The 27246-nt window shown below is 46.5% G+C and overlaps 1 protein-coding gene across 2 annotated transcripts in view; it reads left to right on the forward strand.

Annotated features, from left to right (window-relative positions):
• FAM120A (family with sequence similarity 120 member A) overlaps nt 1-27246 on the forward strand; it is a 401275-nt gene that overhangs the window by 204045 nt on the left and 169984 nt on the right. For both annotated transcript variants that reach the window (XM_078661614.1, XM_078661613.1), the window contains exons 7-10: nt 547-821; nt 1524-1614; nt 6293-6517; nt 25149-25323. In XM_078661614.1, the coding sequence (XP_078517740.1) occupies nt 547-821; nt 1524-1614; nt 6293-6517; nt 25149-25323 (766 nt within the window). The remainder of the gene's footprint in view (nt 1-546; nt 822-1523; nt 1615-6292; nt 6518-25148; nt 25324-27246) is intronic.

A 27246-nucleotide genomic window follows, 5' to 3' on the forward strand; every position in this document is an offset into this window, starting at 1 on the left:
ATTCAAGCATGTGAATCTATGAAAGATACCAATACTGGATAACTAGTTACAGGTAAGTAACTCATTTATTTTCTACAATCTCCATATATAGAGATTTAATAATGTACAGAATATCAGAAATAGCATTGTTTGGTGGAAATAAAACAATTGTTATATAGTGAGTGAAGGAGTTGGAGAAAAGATATATAGCAATGTAATGTTTTTTTCCTTACCACCCTCATTTATTTTTATTTTTTATTTAACACCGTAGTGAATTATTGTGAAGCTTATCAGAAACGGTATTTACATTTTTTGAGCTTTTGTTTAAGAGACTATTAATAGGAAATCTATTTTGATTATCAGTGAGACTTGGCCAAGTTTCTCTTTCTATGGTCTTTGCCCTAATATGAAGTTTTCTCAATGTGATTTTGATTAAGGATAATTAAAGTCTTGTAATATACCCTCTAAAGTTAGTGGGCAGAATGAACAAAAGCAAATGGCGTACACCTCACTGGAAAGCGAAGGTTTGAAAATGTCTGATACCCCTCTCATCTGCTTGTATTTCAGACCCATCATGGTGGTGCATTGGGTCACGGTCTGTACCCATACGGTCCTTCTGAGCCTGCCATTATCTTGGATGCAACGGGTGGAAAAAATCTGGCTGACCAGAACAACTACAGTAACATTCCCAATGAAGGAAAACATACACCATTGTATGAGCGGGCATCTCCAATTAACCCAGCTCGCAGTGGAAGCCCTAATCACGTTGATGCAACATATTTTCCAAATACTTCAACATCCTCTTCCTCAGACAATGACGATGGAAACGGAGGAGCCCAAAAGTAAGTGTTGTCTAAATTAGAGATTTGGAAACTGCTACACTAAATCTACCACAGTGGGATTTGAACGCCAGGGCATGTGATGCTCATGGTGGGCCTTTTCAAATGTACTATGGGAATCATTTCACACTGAAAAATCTTCAGTTTCACATCCAAAAGCTTCCTATAAACTAGTATATTTAGAATGTAGGATTGTTGTTTGTGTTGGGCCTCTCTTTGCTATCTGTCAACATTGCTCATCTAGGAAAAGAGATACTTTCAGTAAATATTTGTCTTTTGTGAAAAAGATTTGCATGCAAAAAAGTCGTTTTTTTGATTTCTAGGACCCCAGTTCAGTTTGGATAAAGCATTAGTTGACTTTTTTTTCCTATGAACTTTGTTACTCGGATTGTAAATTTGATCTTCGAATCTGCTCAGTTTTCTTACTGTGACTAATCGATAACTATAGAAAATGCACAACTGTTGTACAGGTTTCCAGTGATATGCAGTTTGACTGCTTTGTACTTGCCTCAAGATAACACCTACAGTAAAACTGGCACAGCCGGACAGTATTTATTTTTGTTTGTTTGTTTCAGTTTCATTGTGACTTGCATTTATTTCCGTTTTAGTTGATTCTAGATTCAGAGCAGTCTGTTTAGAACTGCAACATTTAAAGTGCACCTGTAGTGTTCCTTGAGCTGATACATTTTTCCATATTTCTTTTAGCCACATTGGTGGAAATAAACCTGGCTGGGGAAAAAAGGGGAAACTATCAAAAAACCAAGCAGGAGGAAAAAAAACAGGAGACCAAACTAAGGTAAGCATTTGTAAAGCCTGCATGTGAATGCTGTCCTTTCTATCATTTTTTTTCCAAATCGTAAAAGGAGTAAAGGAAGTAGCAACCCAAAGAAATGTGCCAATGCCTACATGGAACTTGAGTTTGGTGATCAAAGGAACAATTTCAAGGTTGATAGTACAAACAGTACAATATTGTCACAAGGCGGGTAGTAACCCTGACAAACTTCAAAAGGCACCTTCAACGAGGAAAAATGGAGCAAAACTCACCTTCTTATTTAGCATATCGTTCGAGGACTTTTGCACAGCTGCTACATGGTCATCGATACATACCTTCACAAAACTCAACTGCGTGGACATTCAGATCAACAGGGAGGCAGAAGTGGGACAAAGGGTAATTAAACTTTTGTTTGCACATGCACACTCAAAAGAACCCAACCAACCCACATGAAGGAAAACAGTGTGGTAATCAATGCACAGCATGTGAATCCAGAAAAGATTCACACTGCAAAAAACAAATGTTTAATTACCAGTAGCAGTAGTTTTGCAGCTTGAAGACTTTTCTGGATTCCCATGTGACCCTCCCACCACCACCACCACCAGTAGAGGTGTGTTTACAAGCTCAACTAAAGAGAATACTGTTGACCAGAGGCTGGTGGGGTGAATCTGAAGACTTCAACTGCATCGAGGGATTTCTGGGCATATATCTGACCCAAAAAGTCGCAACACACAAGAAAGAGAAATAAAAGAGATTAAAGGGATTTTCCGGACCCAACCACTAGATGGCAGAATAATGCACAGCTTGTGAATCCAGAAATGTCTTAAAGGAGCAAAACTACTCCTACCAGTAAATAACCATTTTGTTACCTGGTTGCGCACGACCTGTACAAAGTCAAAAGTTAAGGCCGACTGCAATGGAGCGCCGGTCTGATCCAGGGAACCAAGATTGTGCCGGTGGAAAGATTACCTTCTGACTTGGAGATTTTTGTGGAGGAAAAGTAGTAGTGAGTGAGTAATAGGCAGGGCAAGCTGAAAGCTGGATCCAATGCAGGGCTCAATGACGGCGGGTTGCTGAAGAGCGGGTCCTGGAAAGGCTAGACATCTAAGAGCAGCCAAGTCTGCGCCCATGAACGCCTTGACTGGTTGCTGCTTAGCGTCTGTCCTGATTAAGCCCTCTATGTCCAAACTTGGAAGCTTTTCTGGTAGTCGGATCTCCTTCAGCAGGGCAAACCTGCAGGTTGAGTCTGACCAGCGATTCTACTGCTTCGGCTCGATGTTGGTCCACCAGTTCTTTGGATGATAAGTTAGCAAAATGTTTCAAAGTTCAGCTTTTGCAATTTGGACAGGAGGAGTATGCACTAACACCAGTCAAGGGTCCAGGACTTGGCACACACCACTTGACTGTTAATTCTCAGTCTGAGAGGCTAGCAGTAGGGTCCGGGTCAGGTCCGGTTGGAGCTGGGCAGTTGAAAGATAAGGCTTCTGGAAGGTTGTGTCCTTGTAGCTCAAACAAGAGGTCAGCCAACTTACCCTTTTATTCACTTCTGACGTCCGTGCAAGCAGGTATAGTCTTCCTTCAGAATTCAGATATCAGGGCAGTCCTCCTGCTTCTTTCCAGATCTGCTCGATTTCTGAGAAGGGGTACTGGGTATGACACTTGGATATACATTGCCAGCCTGTGGGTGGGTGAAATTCCTGGCCACTCCCTAACCAATGGGGAAATAGATACCAGCGTAACCCTACCCACCTTTGCAGCACTTCCTGTGTTTTGTACTGTAAACTATCCCACAATGCCCTCGTCTCCGTAAATCCAAAACGGCAGACCCTTCTTCCCATGATCAGAGCTCCCTGTGCCCACCTGGAGCTGTGGCTATGATAATGGGCAACATTGGTTTGGTACCAAGCTGACCAGGAAGTCAAAGATTGGCAGCCTTACATGTGAGCTACATCTACCAATTCAGGGTTGGGAACATTTGAAGCTCAGGAAGGGGCTGGACACAACCCCCTGGTCATCCTGCTCAATGAAGAAAAACACCCATCCACACACAATTCTTTTGTCCATTTTCAGGGAGCGGTCCAAATTTCAATGCAGGGGGATCTATTCATCAGCCAGGTGACAAGGGACACTGGCTGAAAGGAACATTTTGCTTAGACAGAAAAATGACAACTTTGTAAAAGTGTAATTTTGAAAATAGAAATATAAAATCTGACTTTACCATTATATTGGATTTTCAATTGTTATTAAAGTCCTCTAATCATGTTTCTAACTGCTCCAAAACCGATATTAAGCATTATAAGTTGTTATAACCTTGTGTTTTCCTATAGGAGATCCAGCCTTGCTACAGTGAAAAATTACTTTGGGGGATTTTCACTGCCAAGATGTTCAAAATCTTAAATATACATGCCCTACTTTGATAAATCTATGCACCGTGCCCTATAGGCATGTTGGGCCTTCTTTATGGGTGATTTGTTCTAGGTATTAAAAAGGATGGCTCAGGCTCTGCAAAAGGTTCATTTTGCTGGATCGAAATTAACATGTAAAACTGCCCTCTCAGGCTGCAGTGGCAGACTCAATAGACCTGTTTTACATGCCACTTTAGTGTCTGGCACAATAAGTGTTACACTCCACTAGTAGCATTTAATTTACAGGTGCTGGGTACATGTTGTACCATTTTCTAGGGACTGATTAGTAAATTAAGTGTGGCAATTAGTTGTTTACCTATTTTACCGGCTTTGAAAGGGAGAGCACAAACACTTTACTACTGGTTAGCAGGAGTAAAGTGTGTAGAGCCATATGGCCAACAAAAACGAACACAGATAAAGAAGGCTGAAATCTGTGGTCACTGCAGAAATTATAGACTTTCAACACCATACAACTGAGGTCTTCGGTATCCTTTGTGAATTCTGATTCATACTATGAATGCCTTCCATCCCCTAGGCTCTGTAATTCAGTGATCAAACTAGGAACATAAGCAGATTCGATTGTCAATTTCTTGTGAGCGTCTAATTTGGTGTAGGCAGTCAGGTGCATTATTGAGGTTTTGTTTAAGGCAGATGTTGCTGTCCTGATTAGTCGTTTTGACTGTACCTTATATTACAGGTAAATTGGTTCAGTCTATAAAAGGAGTGGCCAGAGCGTGTCTCAGTTGGATATTTTATATTTCTGAAGGGTCAGAGAGTTGACATTAGTTATCCGTTTGTCTGCAAGTCCTTAGCTCAGGAGACCTGCTCCAACACATCACTTATTTTTGTGATGCCTGTATCATCCCTTTTATGGAGGTGCTTCAGCCCCTGTACATCTCCTAGCACTGTGCCACCCACAGGAGTCTCTCCTTCATGACCCTCTGGTGCCAGCCTGTGAATGTCATGGATTTTCTTGATCTCTGTAGTTCCACCTGCTTTGCTAGTGTCAGCGAGAGGCTGTCCCCCAAAAAGTAATGTTGATAAGTGACATCTTGCATGCCCAACCTCTGTGAACACATTTGGGGATCATCTTGAAGAACATGCACACAGTCATTAAGGAAGAGTAACCAAGGGCCCATTTGTGCAGTTTTATATTGGTGAGTGCAAGGATACTGGTATAAACGGCACATTACAATGATAAGAGCCGTATCTGAGCCTCTTCAAATGATTAGGTTTAATAAGTGAAAACAAGACTGATGTGTTGGCCTTTTGGACGTTTGGCATGTGTGTTTACTGCGCAGTGAGGAAGCTCAAACATTTGTATCATGTGCTACACTGACTGCTCTTGTTTAGTCATTTTGCCATCCGACTTAGGACACTGACCTAGAATTTACTTATTCTGGTAGTTTTGCGGTTTCCAAAATTCAACTAGTACATGGAGAATGCATAAAGACACGCGTTACGTGCACATGGTCAAAGATGTTTTCTAATATGTCGGCTGTTATCACCAATCGATATGATCTCATTTTCATGTCTGAGGTTTTCTTTTCTAGATCAGTGTATTTATTTGATCTTTTTGTATTGTTGTGCTTGACATGTCCTGCTTTCTTATAAATACTTGTTGGGTGTATGTTTCATTTTTATTATTGCCTGCATTTGTTAGCAAAGATGCATTTATCCAAAGCAGTCTCTGATTCTTTAGGTTGAAATGCAAAACAGCTTCCTTACTAGCCACTACCTTGGTAGATGGCCTCCATGCCCCCCTCTCTTCCAGAATTGAATGCTATTTTACATGCAGAATAGTCTTAAGTACCTGTTTGTTTACCTTTTGTTTCAATGGGACTGATTTAGATCTCGGCAGATGAGTTACTCCATCATAATGGTGACTGATATCCCATTGCATCATATGGAATTTGTTTTGGCGGATAGGATATCTGTCACCGTTAAGATGGAGTAACTCGTCCACGGAGTTCTAAATTGGGCCCTAGGTGTATTCATAGGCACCTTTTTGTTGTAAAATGTAAGGAGGCCGTTTAGGCTGCTTAGCTTTTTTTCTGTTCTTTCATCTATTTCAGATTGTGTTTATTTTTTTAAATCAGATATCCATGCTTCCAGCAGTTAATGGCTATTACCAAGATGGTTTTTACAATGTATTGTGCTTGTGTTGTGTAACATTCCCTGTTGAAAATGTGCCTTTAGTCTAATGTGAATGCTGTGGTGGATGCCAACCTGAGGGAAAATTTAATGTAGTAATGTGGATAAACTGATATTTCTGTTTTTGTATGTTTATAATATAGACAGAAGGTCCCTCAGCTCCCTCTTCTACAAACAAGACGGTTGAAACTAAGGGGAACAAAGCCAGCAACGTACAAATCCCATGCCTGCTGTCAATGCCTACTAGGAACCACATGGACATTACCACACCTCCACTGCCTCCTGTCGCACCTGAAGTTCTACGAGTTGCTGAGCACAGGCACAAGAAAGGATTGATGTATCCATACATTTTTCATGTTCTAACAAAGGTATAGTGTTAAGAAATTATAGTGTTATTTTAACCTGTTTTCGTTTCATGAGATTTCGTTTAGGACTTTCAGATGTATCAACCAAGTTACCATTACTTGACGAGATGAATACCAAATATCCTATTTTTCTAGTGTCTAAATTTTTCGCTGCTAGGTCTTTTCCTCCTAGAATGTGAAGACCTTTTGTAACAATTTGGGGTAGTTCGCGCTTTGGCCTCCATAACTGTTTTACCACATCAGGTGTCTGTGCCAAATTTGGATCCTTTTTACCAACACCCTCAGGATTCCAAAGGTACCTAGGGTTTGATAAAGACTGAGAAAATAGCCAAAATATAACTAAAATGTGGATTTTTGGGGAAAAATAGGAAAAAAACGTGCACCACAAAAGGCATCTGGAATTTTTCCTAAACATGGCATCAACGAAAAGTTTGCTTTACAAAAATAATTTTCCTGGATTTTAGGAACATGCACAGCTGAATAAAAAAAAAAATTTCTGCACCATAGTTTCATCTTTTTTCAAAGAGGGAGCTAATGTGTCCTAATTTTTGTGCTTTCAACATATTTCCAATTGGTGGTGGATAACGGGGTGTGAAACCCAAGGATGATCCCGTAAAGCTATAGATTTCTGAAAAGTATACAAAATTATGAGTTCTTCAAGGGGTCATTTGTGTAGCTCCCTCAAGGTTTTCCCAAATAAAGCAACTGTTGAAATTGAAAAAAAATGAAAAGCATTATGAAAAAACACATATTTGTGACGTTTTAATTTGCAACTTCTCACTATAGCCAATTTATAAAAGCAATGTGCTATTGTGTCTGCTTGACCCTTCTGGATGTGGGGAGGGTTAGGCTTTTGTGGATTTTCCTAGAACCCTATGAACCAAGAGCCAACAATTAAAATGCAACTTACAATGCTTTTTCAATTCATATGGTAAAATATAAAGAGTGAAAAAGGAGTATCAAGGAAACTTACACATTTCTGAAATAGAGACCAAGTACAATCTTTAGGAGCAGTAGGTCTTTTATACATCTCAGAATTTGTGGGTACCCATAGTAGATTGATTCAGAGAGCATTTTTCAAAAATACTTCTTTCTTATACACATATATATATATATATATACATTTGAAAGGCACAAATACAGAGAAAAACATTTGGTAATAACAACTGATCTACTATTCTGTATCCCCACCCCCTCCCAAGTTTCCCAATAAAAATGGTACCTCACGGGGGGCGTGGCCAACTGCCGAGCATGATGGCAGCCTGATCCGGGAGCTCCCCGCAGCATAACGGCCCTTCGGCAATATCCTTCACTTATCCGACCCTTCGCCTGCCCGAAGTAGCACCGCTGACTCCTGAACTGGTGCGGCACGCTCCGGTCTGATCCCGGAGCAAATCGGAGACCGGGAACTGCCCTGTTCGCCGCTCCCATCCTGCGGCCTGTGCCTGACTGGCTGCACCGGCCTTGAGTGCGGAGGGGATCCCGGCGGAAGTGCACCCTGTCCGGGTTCGGCGGAGTGGGCGGCCCCCCGCCCTTCTCCCCCCCCCCTCCCTAGAGGCTAATCAGCGTGGGTCTCTCCAGCCCTATAAATTACACCTGGCGGCCCCTGGGTATCGGCGCCGCCCTGCACTGCTGGGCCGGGCGGTCTGAGGGAGAGATCAACGGACTACGCGGTCCGCGACCCTGCAACGCCGGTGGCCGCCATCTTGGATACACGGCCGGCACATATCTCCTGAAACCACACGGCTGGGACTGAGGGAGGTGAGGTCTCTAAGAGTGAGCGCCTGTATTTGACACCACGCCGAGGATTGAGGAGAGAGGGACGCTGCCCTAAGCCCCTGGCCCGTCTGCCCGCGGTAAAACCGGCAGGGAGGGACTAGCGCCTAGAAGACGCGCGACGCCTCCCCAGGCTGAGGACGCCACACCATAGACACTGAGGCACATCAACCAGCTCTGAGGTGAGGAGTTTGCCACCACTCAGACATCATTGCACCTTGAAGGTCGCTTGGCCCTGCACGACATGTTCAATTGAACCCTGCATTCTGTCAGCGAGTGAGGGGGCAGATCGCTGTGCCACGCCGACAGGACACTCTCTGGCCAGGCGGTGGTTGGCCGGGTGTAGGCCACTCTACTGAACACTATAGCCACAGTCCGGTCGATAGCTGGGGACGCTGTGCGGAGCGGTCTGGGGTCTTGACACCGGCTCAGAAGGACCTGATTATATGCCCCGGACCTACGGAACCAGCCCCGCGGCTAATTGAAGTGTGGTGCCGCAGGGACCGCTATACCAGGCCCCCCACATATTCCAGACGTCCCACGCCATGGCGGGCAAGGGGACCAGGAGCAACTCGACGCAGGCTAAACTAGATAAATTCGCCTACTCACAGCACGGACACCCCCAGGCGAGTGGGCGACATTCTGCGGGCTCTCCTCCAGACGCGGACGGGGCCAGAAAAGTGACTCTGGAAGATGTAATGAGAACCCTAACGGCGGTGCAGACGACGGTGGGGTCCATCTCCTCAGAAGTCACCCTGTTGCGGGCAGACCTCCAGAAAATGGCGGAAAGGGTGTCCCAGGTTGAGGTGGTGACGAAAGCGCTGGGGGACGACACTTCAGACTTGCAAACAGCAATGGAGCGCATGGAAAAAGTCAATAAACAACTTCAGGAAAAGCTCGACGACCAAGAAGGACGCTCCAGGAGGAACAACATACGCATCCTTGGCCTGCCGGAATCAGAGGGGAAGGGTGCGATGGACTTGTACGTCGAGGACCTCATCAAAAATGTACTGCAACCGAAGGGCCTATCTAACTTCTTCTCGGTCGAAAGGGCGCACCGAGTACCTGGCGGAACACCCAAACCTGGGGCTGCACCGAGACCTGTACTGGCCAGGCTTTTTAATTTTAGAGACAGAGACGCAATCCTGCAGACGGCCAGGAATTCACCGCCTGTAAAGATCCAGAACTCGACTTTCGCCTTCTTCCCGGACTACACGGCGGAGGTGGCCAGGCGTCGGAAATCCTTCACTGAAATCAAAAAGGCCCTGCGCGATAAAGGACTGCAGTACTCGATGCTGTTCCCCGCCGAACTGCGGATTGTGGCCGAGGGAAAGACTTGGTTCTTCGACAACCCGGAGGTGGCACGAGACTGGCTCGACGGATGGCGACAGGTGGGGCTTCCCCGGCGCCCACGAGGAGACCGACAAGATCGCCGCGGCGGCGACCCGGCGGAGCAGAGGCCCGTGGACTCTCCGCACGGAGAGGGTGAAGCAGAACTGGGATCGGATCTGGAAAGAGTCCCATTTGATTCGGGACAGCCGGCTGCCATTTGAGTATAGCGTTGCCGACTCATTCACGCCTTTGGAACACATTGAACTCTGGAGTTGGCGGAGCTGAGTAGGGTAGGCATTGGCCTGTGCCTGTAGGGGACTCACCGACCCCACGTGCAAGTAAGATAGTTGGGGACGGGTTTAAGCACTCTGCCAAGTTGGGGATGCGGGCGGGGAATTGTCCGTGGTGCAGGGGAGCAGGGAGGTGGGAGGGAAGAGGGCTTTGGTTGTTCTTGTTTTTGTTCTTTATGTACACGTTTTTGGTTCTAGTCATCGCTCACTTCACATGTCATGCATTCATCCTAGATGGCGGCTCGCTCCTTGACAACGTCACACACTACACGCGCTCTGCAGCCACCCTGGGCCATAGCTTACTCCTCGTTGTCTCCGCGCTGGTCACCAGCGCATTGCTGGGGTTACCCCCGACACGATCCCATGGCTGATTTCCCTCAGACACTGCCCGCCAGAAACACCGCGGTAACGGTGGGGGTGCCCCCTCTGCGCATGCTCACATGGAACGTCAGGGGGTTGGGTGACAAAATAAAGAGGGGCCTAGTACTGCAGGCTATTAAACGACAGGGCCCAGATTTGGTTCTACTCCAGGAAACGCACCTTACGGGCACCACCTGCAGGGCGCTTGATAGGCGCGGTTACAAGATGGTGACACATGCAGATTTTACATCAGGGTCCAGGGGGACGGGGATACTTCTGAAGAAGTCGTCACCCTTTATACTCACGCACCACACCACAGACGACCAGGGGTGCTTCGCAGCGATCCATGGCCAATGGGAAGGTACACCGCTTAATGTGGTATCAGTATACATTCCCCCGGCATTACACTCTGTGACGTTACCTGCACTGGGTAGATTCCTGCTAGACCTTCCTGAGGGTGACACGATTATAGGGGGGGACCTGAATGCCATCATGGACTCGGCGTTGGACGCCTTTCCCACTAGGGCCCGCTCAAGGGGTTCTTCACCGCTTCCTGACTTTTTGGAAGCGTTAGGCATTGTAGATCTATGGCGGCATCTCCGCCCCACAGCCACCCAGTACACCTTTTACTCTGCGGTCCACAATAGCCTGTCTCGCATTGATTACTTTTTGTTCCTGGGGGGAGGATTGGGCAGGGCTGACACGATCGACATTCTACCCAGGGGTATATCTGACCACTCACCAGTCACTCTCACCCTTACTACTGGGGAACACAAATGCGCAAGGATCTACCCCATCTATCCGAATTATTTAAAAATTCCTAAATTAAGACGGAAATTGAAACTAGCAACGACGCAATACTTTGCGGAGAATGGTGGCTCAGTATCCTCCCCGTCGATTCTGTGGGAGGCCTACAAGACCGTCCTGCGAGGGGTGGCGATCACAGCTATTACGGGTCACAAGCGTGACTCCCGGAAGGAACTCCCGGAACTAGAATTAGCCCTCCACGATGCCAACACGGCGCACATGACGGACCCTTCCCAGGCCAAGACGCACACACTCAAATTACGACAGCAGCAATACCAGGCGCACCTGAGAACGACCGAGAAGGGATACATGGCGAACACCAAGCATAGGATTTACGAAGTAGGCGACAAGGCGGGGAAAATGCTGGCATGGCTGGATAGGAGAGAGGGAGGCGCGAAGGGGATTAAGAGACTCGTTAGTGCGGACGGCAGCTTCATATCACACCCAGAAGACATAGTGCACGCGTTAGCGCGTCATTTCCACACAATCTACACACCGGAACACACCGTCACTGCCCAATTGGCGGCGGCGTCGCTGGAGGGCATTGTCCTCCCCGGCATACAGCCGGAGGCTGCACAAGAGTTAGAAGCGGATCCCTCGGAAGAGGAAATCCAGTTGGCAATACATTCACTGCAATCGGGCAAAGCCCTGGGACCTAACGGCCTTCCGGTGGAATGGTACAAATCAATGGCATCTGACCTCAGTGGTCCCCTGCGGGACATGTACCTGGACAGTAGGGACCGGGCTGAACTACCGTTGGATCAACGTACAGCCACGATAGTAGCTATGCCTAAGCCGGGTAAACCCCCGGAAGTCTGCACCTCATATCGCCCGATTTCATTGTTAAATGTAGAAGCCAAAATACTGGCTAAACTTCTGGCCAACCGCCTGATGCCACACCTGACTACCCTGATCCACCCCGACCAGTCGGGCTTTATGCCCCATAGGAGCACGGCACTGAACCTCAGGAGAGTTCATGGAGTAATGGCGAGATCTCACCTTCTCACTGAGAGGGCAGTGATCCTTTCCCTAGATGCGAAAATGGCTTTCGACCTAGTGGAATGGGAATACCTCTTTGAGGTTCTTGCACGTGTGGGCTTTGGACCGAAGTATATAGCCTGGATACGGCTATTATATACTAATCCGGTGGCACAGGTGATATCTAATGGCCATACCTCCCCGACGTTCCCATTGAGCAGAGGTACTCGACAGGGGTGTCCTTTGTCGCCCCTGCTTTTCGCTTTAGTGCTGGAGCCTTTAGCTATCCTGATCAGGCACACGCCCTTGTTTAGAGGCATTCAGTGGGAGGAGGGATGGGAGGACAAGATCTCCCGTTATGCCGACGATATGCTTATTTACATGGTCGATCCTGATAATGGCATCCCAGCCCTCCTAGACATTTGCAACACACATGGGGAAACTTCGGGCTATACCCTTAACTGGTCCAAATCCATAATCTACACACTAAAGGGCCCGGCGCCAAACCTACCGACCGACTGCCCTCTGGCGGAGCCGGTGACCTCCTTCAGGTACTTGGGCATTACCATTGTGCCCTCTGAAACAGATTTCTTCACTAGCAACCTCAAACCACCACTAGACCGACTGCGAGCTGATGTTAGACACTGGGCGACCCTGCCCCTCACCATCTTGGGGCGCGCAGCCTTATTCAAGATGATGGCACTCCCCAGATTTTTGTATGTGCTGGAAAACACCCCGCATCTTGTCCCTCCACGTTACTTTACACAGATAGCGACATTGGTCTCCGCTCTCCTATGGAGCAATGGTACAACACGAATAGCTTACGATAAATTGGTTAAAAGTTGGTATGAGGGGGGAATAGCACTTCCCAACATTCAGATGTATTACTGGGCGGCTCAACTTAAAATAATTAACCAATGGATCCACGCCCCGAGACATGATCCGGCGTACAGGGCAGATTGGGCACAATTGGGGTCGGACTCCATGCTGTCGGTACTGTATAGTAAACCGCAAATTAAACGTCTAAGCGGCCCGACGCGGCATACTGCTACCCTTTGGCATACAGCACAGGCACGACTGGGCTGGACGGGCAAGATAACCAAAATGACACCTCTGTGGGACACGAAATCACTGGGCAACCTTAGAACCTGCAAGGGCTTCACGCAATGGGACCGAATAGGTATCTCCACGGTGGGGGACCTTTGGGAGGGGGACACAGTGGTACCATTCTCACACCTTCAACAACACTATGACCTCAGACCCACTGAAATGTTTCGCTATGTCCAAATTAGACACGCGCTGCTCCAAGCGATACCGCAGAACACTGTTCTGCCGGAATCCTCGCCGCTTGAAGACAGACTGTTAACGGACTATATGCACCAGAGCGCCACATCCCTCACTTACAAAAAATTAATCAACAACTTAAAAGACCCCACGGCGAAACTTAAGGAAAGATGGGAGGGGGAGATAGGTATGATGGATGACTCAGAGTGGAATGGGGCCTTGGCTTCACCGAAAGAAATAGGCATTTCAGCCAAATTTAGACTGGTGCAACTAAAAATCTTACATCGCATTTACTACACCAGGACACTGCTCCATAAAATACATAGAGCGCCCAATCCCTTTTGCTTGCGGGGTTGCGGGGAGGAGGGGACACTGTTCCACACACTCTGGGATTGCCCCGGGATACAGGGATACTGGACACAGGTTATGCGCACCATATCCCAGGCACTTGGGATTTCCATTATGCCAGACCCGCGTAAATGCCTTCTGAACATTTGGGACCCCAATGACCTGAACAGATATGGTATCATATGGGCCACACTTGCCATGACAGTAGCAAAACGTGATCTTGCACAGAAATGGGGGGCTCCGGAGGTGCCCACTGTGGACAGATGGGCTGCAAACATGGACTGCCTGATGGTCACGGAACGAGCGGTGTATGTCCTTCGGGCAGCCCCGAAAAAATGGAATAAAGTGTGGACCAACTGGAATGTTTATAGGGGGGACATCTGTGAGCCCTTGCCGGAGGATGATGACCTAGATTCTGATGGGGAGGAGGAGTGATGGCTAAGATGGAGAATTATGCCTCGCGATATTAATTGTGATGAAAAGGGGGTTTCGTAGCGATGTGTCCAGTCACAGGGGCGAGGGAGCGTGGGTGGGTGAGGAGAAGTACGCACACTACTTAGGAGTGATGACACCAAGTTGGGGTATGGGGGGGAAATGTTTCTTAATATGTTCCGCAACTGTTTCGTAGGTTGGGCACCATAACACTGCTACTTTACTGGTACAACTCAGTAGTAATACCTACTTGATGTATGGACTTACATGTATAGGCTTTAAGCAGACAAATTGTGATTGTGTCATAACAAAATGTTACTGAAGGTGATTTTGTTTTACTGTTCCGTAAACCTGACTATGCCGAGTATATGTAATGTTCTCACTGAGTGCGCCACCTTTTATATTAATAAAAGAGAATTTAAAAAAAAAAAATTGGTACCTCACTTGTATGGGTAGGACTAGTGCCCGTGGCAGGAGGACCCCAAAAAGCAACATGTACACATCACATATTTCCTAAAAACTGATTCATTTTGGTTTGCGGTGTGGCTAGCTGTGAATTCTGGGCCCTAGCAAAGCTGTGCATTTTTGAAAACTAGACTCTCTCATGGCCCATCAGGTTTTGTTTTTATCTAGAAGGACTTGCAGTTATCACACTTTGACTAAACAAACACATTTGCCTCACATTTCTGTGATGGAAAGTTCAGGAATCTGCAGGGGGCCACACATTTTCTACCATACCCCATAGTCTCCCAATAAAAATGGTACCTCACTTATATGGGTAGGCCTAGTGTCTGCAACAGGAAAGGTCCTGAAATACAATATGGAAACATGGACGTTTCTTGTAACAAAAATGATCTGATTTGGTAATGGTGGGTAGTAGCGTATATTTGGCTCTGAGGATTGATGTCCACTCACAGCAACCAACGAAAAACAGACATTTCTGAAAGCTTGACTTAGTCAAGGGTGCATGGGTTCCCCAAATGTTTCTTACTGGCAGTGCCCTGCAAACCTTAAACAGATTTGCCTAAACAGATTATCAACGTTATTTAACATAAAAGAATGTCCCCAACACAAAATGCGGTTCTCAAAAAAGGATATATATATATATATATATATATATATATATATATATATATATATACACATTATAACAAAGTATCATTTTTCCTCATGATGTACTTTCCTTTAATTATAGAGGGCGATCTCTAACGAACAGAATGCTTACAATACATTGATTCATCATCTTTATTAATGAATAGGGTAACAAAGGATAAATAAGTGCAAAGGATACTTCTTACCCACTATATTATTTGTATATAGTGAGGTATATATACATTCATTATTATTTTGTTGTATATTTTTGCATACATTTAGTGCAATTGATGTGTATAATTATATGTATGTCATTTAAAAAAATACCTTTGATATAACATATATATATATATATATATATATATATATATATATATATATATATATATATATATATATATATATATATATATATATATATATTACCTACTGGCGGTCGCCAGTAGGTATATATAGTTAGGATTTTTTCTCTATGGGATTTTTGAAAATTCTATGTCTAATAACTTTGGCGTTTGTGGACGGAATTGGCTGAAATTTTCAGGAAAATGGACCATTTTGTTTCTGAGCAGCCACTAAAAATTTGGGGGGGGTTCGTCAAGGGGGGGCCGAGAAAAAAGGGGGGTCCCAAAACGCGTTTTTCCCATGTTAATTTCCATAGGGCGGTTGGCCTCACTTTTAGCCCGAACGGCTAAATGGATTTGCACGAAACTTGGCAAAATTGTAGGGACTGTTAGCCCGATGTGCCTTTGCTAGGTCTCAATATATGTGCTCCAGTGGATTTTGAGAAATTAACGTTGAAAAAAAGATATATATCGTTAACAGCGCTCCGGGTAGCGCTCCGGTTCGCGTACTTGACGCGTAACGGTACTTCGCGAAGCGAAGCTGATTGGCTCTCCGGTGTCTGTCAACATTCTAAACAGTCCGGAGCGGCCGCCATCTTGTCTCTCGGTAGGATCGAGAGACAAGAGGAGGCCAAAACAAAGGGGGAAATGACCATAAGGGGGCATAGTAGATCCTCCCTGACCCCCTAGGTTTGATGTGGAGGCTTTAAAAGGGCCCCGCGGGGCAAAAAATAAATAAATAATAAAATCGTTTTTTTTCGTGGGGTGCGCCCGGTACGCGTAACGGAAAGCGGACTGGGGAGCGTACTACAAGGAAACAAGAATGATTGACTTTTAACTTATTGTATGTTATAGACTTTTTTTTTCTTTTTTTTTTTTCTGATGAGTGACGTCTCGGCCTATCTCCACGGGATGCAGTCCCTACCATCTCGGCGTTTAAGCCCAGGGGGACCGGTAGTGTGGGAGAGATAACGTCTGTTAACGTTCGATTCGAAGGAAATCAGGAAGTGTTGAAAAACATTGTCTGCGCCATCTTGCCTTTTTTCAAATGCCACACTTTTGTCGTGCACGGCAGCCATTTTAGATGCCTTGACCAGACCCACTCTCTGCACGCTGTCGATCCTTAGCATGGCTCCCCACCCTCGCAAGCATCTCCCCCAGGCACTGGTCACCCCCGCTCTCTGTCTTATGCATGGGCAATAAACCTCCCCCCATCTGCGCTGCTCTTCCTTGAGAATCACACCCTGTGCCCGCCCGACACCTCCCTTTCGCCCTATTCACTACCGCACCCTCTGACACTCCTCTTCCTCTGTGTCCGATTGTCCAGGCCGGTCCCAGGCTATCACCTAGCCTTGCAGATGTAGTTTATGGCCCCAGCTGTAAAGAATCACCCCTCTTCAAAGGAGTTACAGTAGATCAAGGCCCCCACCCGATGAGATCCGTCACACCACACGCGTTCCTACTATCTGAAACCATCCTGTATTGTGATTGGGGAGGGGACCGAGCCTGAAGCGGAAGATTCCAGGGATGCCTCTTTGTACATCAAAGTTTTTACAATTATGTGTCACATTAAAAATATATAGCACTCCAACAAAGTAGTAGGATTATAAAACTTTAATAACTTATAAATATATACAACGCAACAAACAGTAAATACATTTAAACATTTTTTTGAAAAAAGAAGCAACAATGGTCAGTAGCTGTGTTTTGTGCAAATAGTCCCAAGGCAGCACAACGTGCTGAGTTCTGGACGGCACCCAGGTGATGTTACCTGGGTGCCGCACTGGTTTTTGGTATCCTACAATGCAGCTCTGAAAAACGGCGTGGGGCGTCCCGGGGGGTGCGGGGGGAGGCCTCGTCAGTAGCGGTCTGTTGTGCGAATAGTCCCAAGGCAGCAGAACGCGCTGAGATGTGGATGGCACCCAGGTGATGTCCAGTAAGTTGCCGCACTGGTTTTGGTATCCTACAATGCTGCTCCGAATAACGGCGTGGGGCGCCCCGGGGGGGGGGTGAGGCGGCGTGAACGGGCCTCCCCAGGTGGAGGCTCGTCTGCTGTAGTGGGGCGCCCCTTTACCGTTTCAGTTGCCATTCCGCCCGCTTTTGGTACACTGTGCCAAAATCCGCCATTCAGCTGAGTTGCGCCCACTCTTGCGGTGCAGCGATAGGCGGCTGCCACAGGACTCTCAAAATGGCGGCAGGCTCTTTCCTTTTTGGGCCTGGTCCCCTGAAATGGCCCTGGGACACCTTGGAACTCGGACGCTTGTCTGCTACGTCTTGGACCCCATTCTCGAAAGTGTCCCCTCAGCCTTGAAGATTCTACAAAAGTCTTGGGGTCCCCCGACTCCTGCAGGCTTCCGGTGGGGAGCGGCTGCCATGATTGCTCGCGGAATGACCACGACGGAGCCACGAGATGGTGGTGCTTTCATGCTGACGCCAGCTTCAGTCTGAAACATCCAGAAACAAGGTGGGGCTTTCATCGTTTGGGAAAAAAAAATGTTTTAATCCAATGAAAAGTGTTATTTTTAGGTCATATGATCAAGCCTTCCATCATTAGGAAACCAAAAGTAAAATGAACCAATGAAAAGTTTTATAAACAAGTCACATGACCTGTTATGCGGCATAGGGCTATAAAAAGCGTAGAAAATCCGTTGGCACGTGAGGCGGCGTCAGTAGCGGACCGATGTGCGAATAGGCCGAAGGCAGCACAACGCGCCAAGATCCGGATGGCACCGAGGTGGTGTCCAGCAAGTTGCTGCACTGGTGTGGCCATCCTACAATGCTGCGACGAAAGTCGGCGTGGGGTGCCCCGTTGGCCTGTGAGCTTGCGTCAGTCAGTGGGGGCTGTTTGAGGATCTGACTGCATTGGAAAGCAATGTGATGCTGTGCGTCGCCCCCAAGATGGAGGTTCCTCGGCTGCAGTGGGGCGCCCCTTGGTGTTTCACTCGCTATGCAGCTGAGTTGCGTGCGCACTTGTGGCGAATAGGCCGAAGGCAGCACAACGCGCCGAGATCTGGATGGCACCGAGGTGGTGTCCAGCAAGTTGCCGCACTGGTGTGGCCATCCTACAATGCTGTGCCGAAAGTCGGCGTGGGGTGCCCCGTTGGCCTGTGAGGTGGCGTCAGTAGGGGACCGATGTGTGAATAGGCCGGAACCAGCACAAGGCGCCAAGATCCGGATGGCACCGAGGTGGTGTCATAGTTGAGAGTTCTGAGCAGCGCTTGTAACACTGTCTGAAGCTTATTTGCACCTGCTGCAGCTTCACTATTGCCCTGGTGTGGCCTAAGATCGCCCATGACATAGGCGGCTGCCTCCCGGGGTCCGGCGGAACTGTTTTCCTTTTCCTTTGTGCATCTTGTCCCACAATCCGTTTGACCTGAAGACACGACCAGGTCCCTGAATGTGTGCAGGGGGACGCTATTGATTTGAATCAAAATGGCGGCTTCACACAAAGCTGACTCAAGCGTTGCTGCTAATGCTATACAGACAAAAACTGGTTTTCAGTTTGTACATTCTTCAGGATTTTTCCATCCAAGGCTGGTTGAGAGTTTGTAGAACAATGGCTTCAGATTTTCAACATACTACTCTTCAACATTCTTCCTAAATGTAACAATGTGAGACTCACTAGGAGAACGGTGTAGTGAGGGCCACAAACGGCTGTTTATCTTTCCTTTCAAAATGCTGCCAACAATATTTTCGGAATGGAAGACACCACAAGGCGCTGAGATTCGGTTGGCACCGAGGTGGTGTCCAGCAAGTTGCCGCACTGGTGTGGCCATCCTACAATGCTGCGCCGAAAGTCGGCGTGGGGTGCCCGAAGGGTGGGGGGGGAGAGGCGGCGCAAACGAGCCTCTCCCGCTTCTCCATGTGGAGGCACTTCATCTGCAGTGGGGCGCTGAGATCCGGATGGCACCGAGGTGGTGTCTAGCAAGTTGCCGCACTGGTGTGGCCATCCTACAATGCTGCGCCGAAAGACGGCGTGGGGTGCCCGAAGGGGGGGGGGGAGGCGGCGCAAACGAGCCTCTCCCGCCTCTCCAGGTTGAGGCACTTCATCTGCAGTGGAGCGCCGTCTAGCTGAGTTTCGCCCGCTCTTGCTGCTACAGCGACAGGCGGCTGCAACAGGACTCTCAAAATGGCAGCCTGTTCTTTGGATTTGGGCCTGGTCCACTAAAATGGCCCTGGGACACCTTAGAACTCGGACGCTCGAATTTTTTTTCTTTTCCTCTACATGCAAAAAAGGTAAATGCCCGGTACGTTACCTGCCTCATCTGCCACGATGTACTCTCCAGAAGAACCGAAAAAAATATAGTTATGGTAATTATACCATGCATCGTCATATGGAGAGGTGGCACCGATTAATTATAGTGCTGCACAAAAGAGAGATTTGGAGGACAACCCCCGACCTGCCAGTACATTCACCAAAGAAGTGGCAATGACCGCATCAGAGGCAAGGGAAACGGTCCCAAATATTCAGAAGAACTTTGGAAAGATTAAAATGACATGTTTAGATTGTAGCAAATTAATTTCATGTGGACAGATGAGTGTTACTCTAATAAATACAGCATATGAACATCATCATAGTCGATGGTTGGTGGAGACATTTTGACTATATCCTGGACCTGCCCGTCCTCGCCCAAAATGGCGCCGGAATAAATGGGACTCGTAACTCCTTGTTGTGTACTGGTTGCACAACCTTGATATCACGAGATACGTATGCAGTTTTGAAGCACATGGCGGGCGGGGACGAGAATTGATTGAATATTTCGACATCCCTATTGATATTAAGTTCTGATGTGTTATTGATTACTGTACTATTGAAAGTTCGAATTAACGTCACCCATGGTACTTGCCCGCAAATGTATATCTAGATAATTTTATTGTAACTGGCCCTGTCGTATTTTAATTATAAAATGTACGTCCACCGATTCCGCAACTGTTAGACACCTTAGTTCTTGCAACCTAATGGCCCGCCCGTTACGTTCCTCTACAGTGTAAATGTCTCCTCATCATATACGATTACAGTTTGCTCCGTGGCCGGCCCACGTGGTTATAGGCCCGTATTTGTATACTGACATTTTCACAATAAAGGATTTTAAAAGAAAACATGGTAGTAGTATTTACATTGGTAAAGTTTTTAATAATAGTCACTGTTTTCGAATCAGTAAAAGGCAAGTGAAATAAAGCAGTCCAATTACATGAAGGGTAAAAGGTATAATACGCAGGAACACAGTAAAGATAAATGGTCAAGGGCTGTTGTGTTTTCTACTCCTGCAACATAAAGTGATCGATAAGAATCTGATATTCAGGCGTATCGGCGAGTAAAACAGCAGGCCGAGCCTCTTTTGCTCAACGGCTCCGTCATGGGACGAAGAAACGCCCTTTTTCTCGAAAAAGGAATATATTTTACTTGCAGGACAGTTGTAAATTTTCCGGGAAAGTACATTAGCTTGGAACATTATAACATATATGTTTAAGAAAAAATAATGTTCGAAAGTAATAAAAAGTGTAATTTTTAGGTCATATGACCAAGCCTTTCATCATTAGAATAAGAAAAGTAAAATGAACCAATGAAAAGTTTTATTAACCAGTCACATGACCTGTTATGCTTACGTTACGCGCTGCGCGCCGCGCCCCGGATCGCTTCCGGGAAGCTGCGCTTCGCGCACCGGAGCACTTCCGGATGCGCCAACGCGGCGCGTCATATGACGCATTACGCGACAACGCAGGTCCAGAATATAGTCAAAATGTCTCCACCAACCAGCGGTCGGAACACAACCCCTTTCAGCAGGCTAAATAGTTCTGTTAAATGACAACAGAAGGGACAGGCAACAAGAACCATCAGTCAAAGAGGGGAGGGCAAGTTCTTCTCTACCGGGTCACGTTGGGGCGCTACCGGAACTGATCGAATTGGTAGTCTACAGTGTTTCTGGATGTTTCAGACTGAAGCTGGCGTCAGCATGAGAGCACCACCATCTCGTAGCTCCGTCGTGGCCATTCCACAAGCAATCATGGCAGCCGCTCCCCACCAGAAGCCTGCGGGAGTCGGGGGCCCCCAAGACTTTTGTAGAATCTTCAAGGCTGAGGGGACGCTTTCGAGAATGGAGCCCAAGCCCTAGCAGACAAGCGTCCGAGTTCCAAGGTGTCGCAGGGCCATTTTAGTGGACCACGCCCAAATCTGAAGAGCCGGCCGCCATTTTGAGAGTCCTGTGGCAGCCGCCTATCGCTACACCGCAAGAGCGGGAGCAACTCAACTACATGGTGAGCGAGACGCTGTAATCGCAAGAGCGGGCGGTAAACAGCTGAATAGCGGAAGAGGCACAGTGTAGCAAAAGCGGGCGGAATGGCAAGTGAAACGGTAAAGGGGCGCCCCACTACAGCGTGTCTTTAAGTCAAACGGATTGTGGGACAAGGTCAAGAATGGAAGAGTCACCAAAAGGCAAAAACTTCCGCTTGACCCCGGGAGCCGGCCACCTATGTCTGGGGCGATCTCAGGCCACACGACTTGGGGAGGGGGCCGGAGCCAAGCGCCCCCTCCGAGTCCGCGCCATCACACCGTCCCTCGGGGGCCTCCGTCAAGCGGTTCAGGGAGGCACCGCATCACATTGTTTTCAAATGCAGTCACGTCCTCAAACAGCCCCCACTTACATTGAGAATAGTGAAGCTGTAGCAGGTGCAAATAAGCTTCAGACAGTCTAACAAGCACTCCTCAAAACTTTGAACTATCAGAGTGCATGAGTTTCATGCTCGATCGATTGAGCTAGCCGGATCGGGCAACAAAAAGTATAAAATAGTTATGTAAATAGTTATTTAATAAAATGTTTTACCCTGTTACTTTGCTGGTGTGTTGTATATATTTGTAATATTTGCTTAGAGTTTATCGTTATTTTGGGCGGGGTGGGTGGCGGAGCCGAGCTGTCTTGCAGCCATCATGGTGTGGAGCTCAGTTCATCTCACTAGTTTCGTATTTCTCATGAGGGGTTGTTCCTAATGTTTCTATTTTAGCGAGGTCAAAAAGAGATCCCATTAGTGGCCTACTGATTTTGCTCGATTCCTTTTGTTTTTTTACACGATTTTTCACTATCTGCAAAGACTAAACAGAGTATTGCGACTCTGTGCTTGTTTGTAAATAGAGAATGAACCAAAGAGAAACAATTCTAAAACAGTAAATGCTTGGATAACAATCAATCAAATGGAGAGAGAAGCAGGCACGACGGATTACAACGGGGGCAAAGGCCTGCGTTAACTACCCTTCACTATCTGCAAAGAGAGAGTACTCCTAATAGAAATGAGGGGGGGGGCAGCATTCAAAGCAGATCAGTGTGCATAAACACGAAAATATTTTTACTTACCACGTACTTGACATTCGACAGCTTTTGATATTTGCTATTAAAAAACCATTGAAATTCACTGAAAAAACCATAGGTTAGAGACCATATATAGTTAGGAATTAGCATTTACAAAACCACGAAAATTCACTGAAAAAACCATAGGTTATAGACCATATATAGTTAGGGATTAGCATTTACAAAACCTTATTTTACTCGCACAAAACCATTGAAATTCGCATATATAGTTAGTTGCGCTAACTATATATCGCGCACCCGCAATCCACTGCTGATGATGTCACATATTACATCATTCATGACATGGTCAGTGACATCACTGATGACATCACTGATGACATCTCAAATGACATCACTGATGACATCTCATTTGACATCATTCTTGTGCTAATACGATGAACCTCTTCAGACTCTAATATAACCTTAGATACACTCAGTGTATACAGACTCACACACTGTCACTCATCCATGGAGTTACTCACACACCTAGTCAGTCATGCAAAGAAACAATCTCACCTCCATTTCCTCAACTATACAGTTATACACACCTTACTTATTCAAACATATACTAACACATATTTACTCTCTTATACAATCCCTGATACAAGTTCACAATGATCCATACAGCCACTCACACATTCAGTGGCTCTCATGCACAGTTATTTATATATGCCAACTCTCACATGTACTGTGTTTTACATATGTACTTACTATGACGTGTAGCATTGAGATATCCATTCACTCATCAATACACTCATGCACACAGTCAACCGCCCATGTAGCTGTTTCCACATGCACTCTTGAACTCATACACCTAGTGAATCAACTGCTCACACATCTATGCACAGAGTCACACACCTCCCAGCCACCCCCACACAAACTCAATCTCCCATACAAATACTTGGGCAACCAATCAATAACACATATAGCCTCTCGTATAGCTAATGATCAACACATGCAGCAGTTTACATCACAACAGACATACTGATGCACACATTCAGACAGTTTAGTCACTAACCCATGCATTTAGTACAACACATTTATTCACTCACTCATACAGTCAGTCACGCACCTACTAAATCCTTCATCCAGACACTTATACATCCACTCATTCTTCAATATATCAAACATATTTAAACTTTACAGAAACACACAGTCACTGGATGATGTCATCAGTGATGTCATCAGTGATGTCATTTGAGATGTCATCAGTGATGTCATCAGTGATGTCACTGACCATGTCATGAATGATGTAATATGTGACATCATCAGCAGTGGATTGCGGGTGCGCGATATATAGTTAGCGCAACTAACTATATATGCGAATTTCAATGGTTTTGTGCGAGTAAAATAAGGTTTTGTAAAAGCTAATCCCTAACTATATATGGTCTATAACCTATGGTTTTTTCAGTGAATATATATATATATATATCCTTTTTTGTGAACTGCATTTTGTGTTGGCGACATTAATTTATAATAAATAACGTTGAGAATTTGTTTCAGTGGGAGGACTAATTGATGTTTTCCTAGCCATTTAATTATTATTCGAGTATTTGTTCCAAAGCATTGTTCTTTGTATTTACAAGTTTATATGTGCCCAGATGCGTTTGGAATAATAGGGCTCGCCATTTGGATATTAACAGTTTCTGCCAATGCTCAGCATTAGACCCACCGCTGCACATGCTATAAATGGAAGAGGTTACTTGCCTGTAATACTTATTTTGTAGCTTGTAGTGCTATAGTTACAAATGCGCCCTGCCCTCGTCCCCGGAAGCAAGCACACTGAAGTTCTTTGGTTCATATTTACTTCCAGTGCAGAGGCTTTTTGTTTGTTTTGCCACACATACACGCATACCCTGGAAAAGGGCGGGGCATGGTTGGCAAGAATGCAATCTGATGTGGGGTTTTATTGATGTAATATGGGATCCAAAGTATGTACAGCAATTTACCCGAAAACAAACTCCGTCATACAGAAACTTCTAATAGTACTAACCCCACACTAGGTGTCAGGAATTTGCACAGCATGTGAATCTTCAACCATGCAAGCTGTAAACCAAGTTTTACATGTACATAATGTTTTCTTCCCACTTGTAAGTGCTAAACTATATGCCCTTCCAAATTTGCACTACAATTCACCAATCCAAATTTGCTTGTTTCTAAAGTGTGTAAGAATTTCATAATTTTTTTTACAACATTTACTAAAAAAAAAAAAACTCTCAAGGGCCTTGTCCACTCATGTTTCTCATTTTTACAGGGTGAAATCAAAATCCAAGTGGCAATTGAGGATGAGATCAACAAAGACCTGCCTCCTGCTGCTTTACTTTACCGGCCAGTTCGTCAGTATGTTTATGGAGTCCTATTTAGCTTGGCTGAAAGCAGAAAGAAAACCGAAAGATTGGCTTTTAGGAAGAACAGACTTCCACCAGAATGTAAGTATATTTGATTACCCTGTCTTTAGGGCATTGGCCTGCTGCTTGTTGTTAGTTTGTCTATTTAAAATGTGTTGTTCACGCCTTGGATCACATAATACAAATGCACCTTACTACTGGCTGTGTCACAGGATTGAAGCTAAATTTACATTTTACAAACTGTAAGAATCCCTGTCTGACTATGCTCCCTCATGTACCCCTTCTATGTAAAGCGCTCTGATATCTGCAAGGATCTTGTCTGCGCTATATAAAACTTTCAAAATAAAATAAATAAATAAATCCCCTTTGCGTTTTTGGGTTCTATTGGTGGGCATGAGTGAATGAAGCACTTTTTAAGCACAACAGCCCCACAATAAGGGTGTCCCAGCAGTGAGTTAAATGCAGAAAGGAATACCGGTAAAGTCAGGTCTTAAAACCGTTTTGAGACATACTTGCTGGGCAATCACTGTCCCTTCCTGGCACACTATGGGTATTCCAGGGTATGGCATTTGGGCTTCACACGGGGCTTCCGCTGGGTGGTGGTCGGGCTGAAGCAATCGCTTCCATTTGTGCTTACATAGGTTTTCCAAGACTCCTAAGGCACTTCGGTGGCCCTTTGTGGCTTGTTGAATGGCAACCCCCTTAACTTAACATCCATATACTCACCCCATTGATGCGCACGGCGACCCTGGAAAAATCCACTGAGCTATTGACCTCCTTGCCCTTGGGTCCCACTTTCCTCTGGAGTGACTTTAACGCGGTTTTCTCCCCAGATCTGGACACGACGGGCCCTCCACCCCACAGTAAACTCGCGCAGGCGAAACAATTAACAAACTGGTCTGAGTCGTTGGGCCTCTGCGACGCATGGCGTACCTGGCAGCCACACTAAACAATTCACTTAAACCTCTGAAGCCAACCACACGCAGGCACGCATCAATGCGATCTTTGTACCCTCAACGGACTACACCGTGATCCAGGCTGTCCGTATCCTCCCTAAGGGTACATCTGATCACTCTCCGGTGCTACTGAGCACGGGGGCCCCCCCACCCTCAGTTCGTCTGACGTGGAGGTTGAACGCCTGATTTCTCCAGGATAAGGAGTTCCGGAAGGTAGTGGGGAAGGAACTCAAGCAGTATTTCCTGGCCAATGACTGGTCGGTGTCCTCTCCAGGCACCCTCTGGGAAGCAAGCAAGGCCACTATCTGGGGTGTTGCTAAGGGCCAGCTCAAGCACTAGCGGCAAGCGCAGCTGCAGCAGATAACCTCACGAGAGGTGCAAGCATTGCACCCCGAACAGTCCTCCTCCGCAGTTGCTGATGCTTCCTAAGAGACTTGCTCACCTCCGCGCTGAGATTAAACAGCTCTCCTTAGGGGCAACTAAACTCCTCTGGCGCTCCTCAGTGGCCACAGTATATGGCTGGGCGACAAGAACTTCTCAATTCTCCATTGATTGGCTACCCTATCCCAGGGCGAACCGCATTATCCCCGAAATAATAGACCTGGACGGATCGGTACGCCGCTCCCCACTGGAGATGGCTCACGCCTTCGCCTCCTACTATCACCAACTCTATACGGCCAAAAGCCCGACACTTTCGCTCTCGGGCTTTCTGGGGGCCGGGGGTGCTCGCCTTCCCCACCTGGACCCCTTTCCAGGCAGACCTGGACCGCCCTATCACCCACGAAGAGATTGGTGAAGAAATAACCCTTACCTCCTCGGCAAGACCCCGGACCCGGATGGCCTCCCTCAGGAATACAATGCTGTATATCGCAAGACCCTCATTCCGCACTTCGCTAACCTGTTTGAGGAGGCGGCTGAAAAGGGTTCCTTCCCTCCCGAGACGGACATGGCCACCATTGTGGTTCTCCCCAAATCTCAGCCCCCCTCCCCACATCTCAGCAACCCTCCCCACGGTGTACAGACTACCGGCGCATCTACCTTATCAACA

This window comes from Lissotriton helveticus, chromosome 9 (genome assembly GCF_964261635.1).
Source record: "Lissotriton helveticus chromosome 9, aLisHel1.1, whole genome shotgun sequence".
Classification (NCBI taxonomy): Eukaryota; Metazoa; Chordata; class Amphibia; order Caudata; family Salamandridae; genus Lissotriton; species Lissotriton helveticus.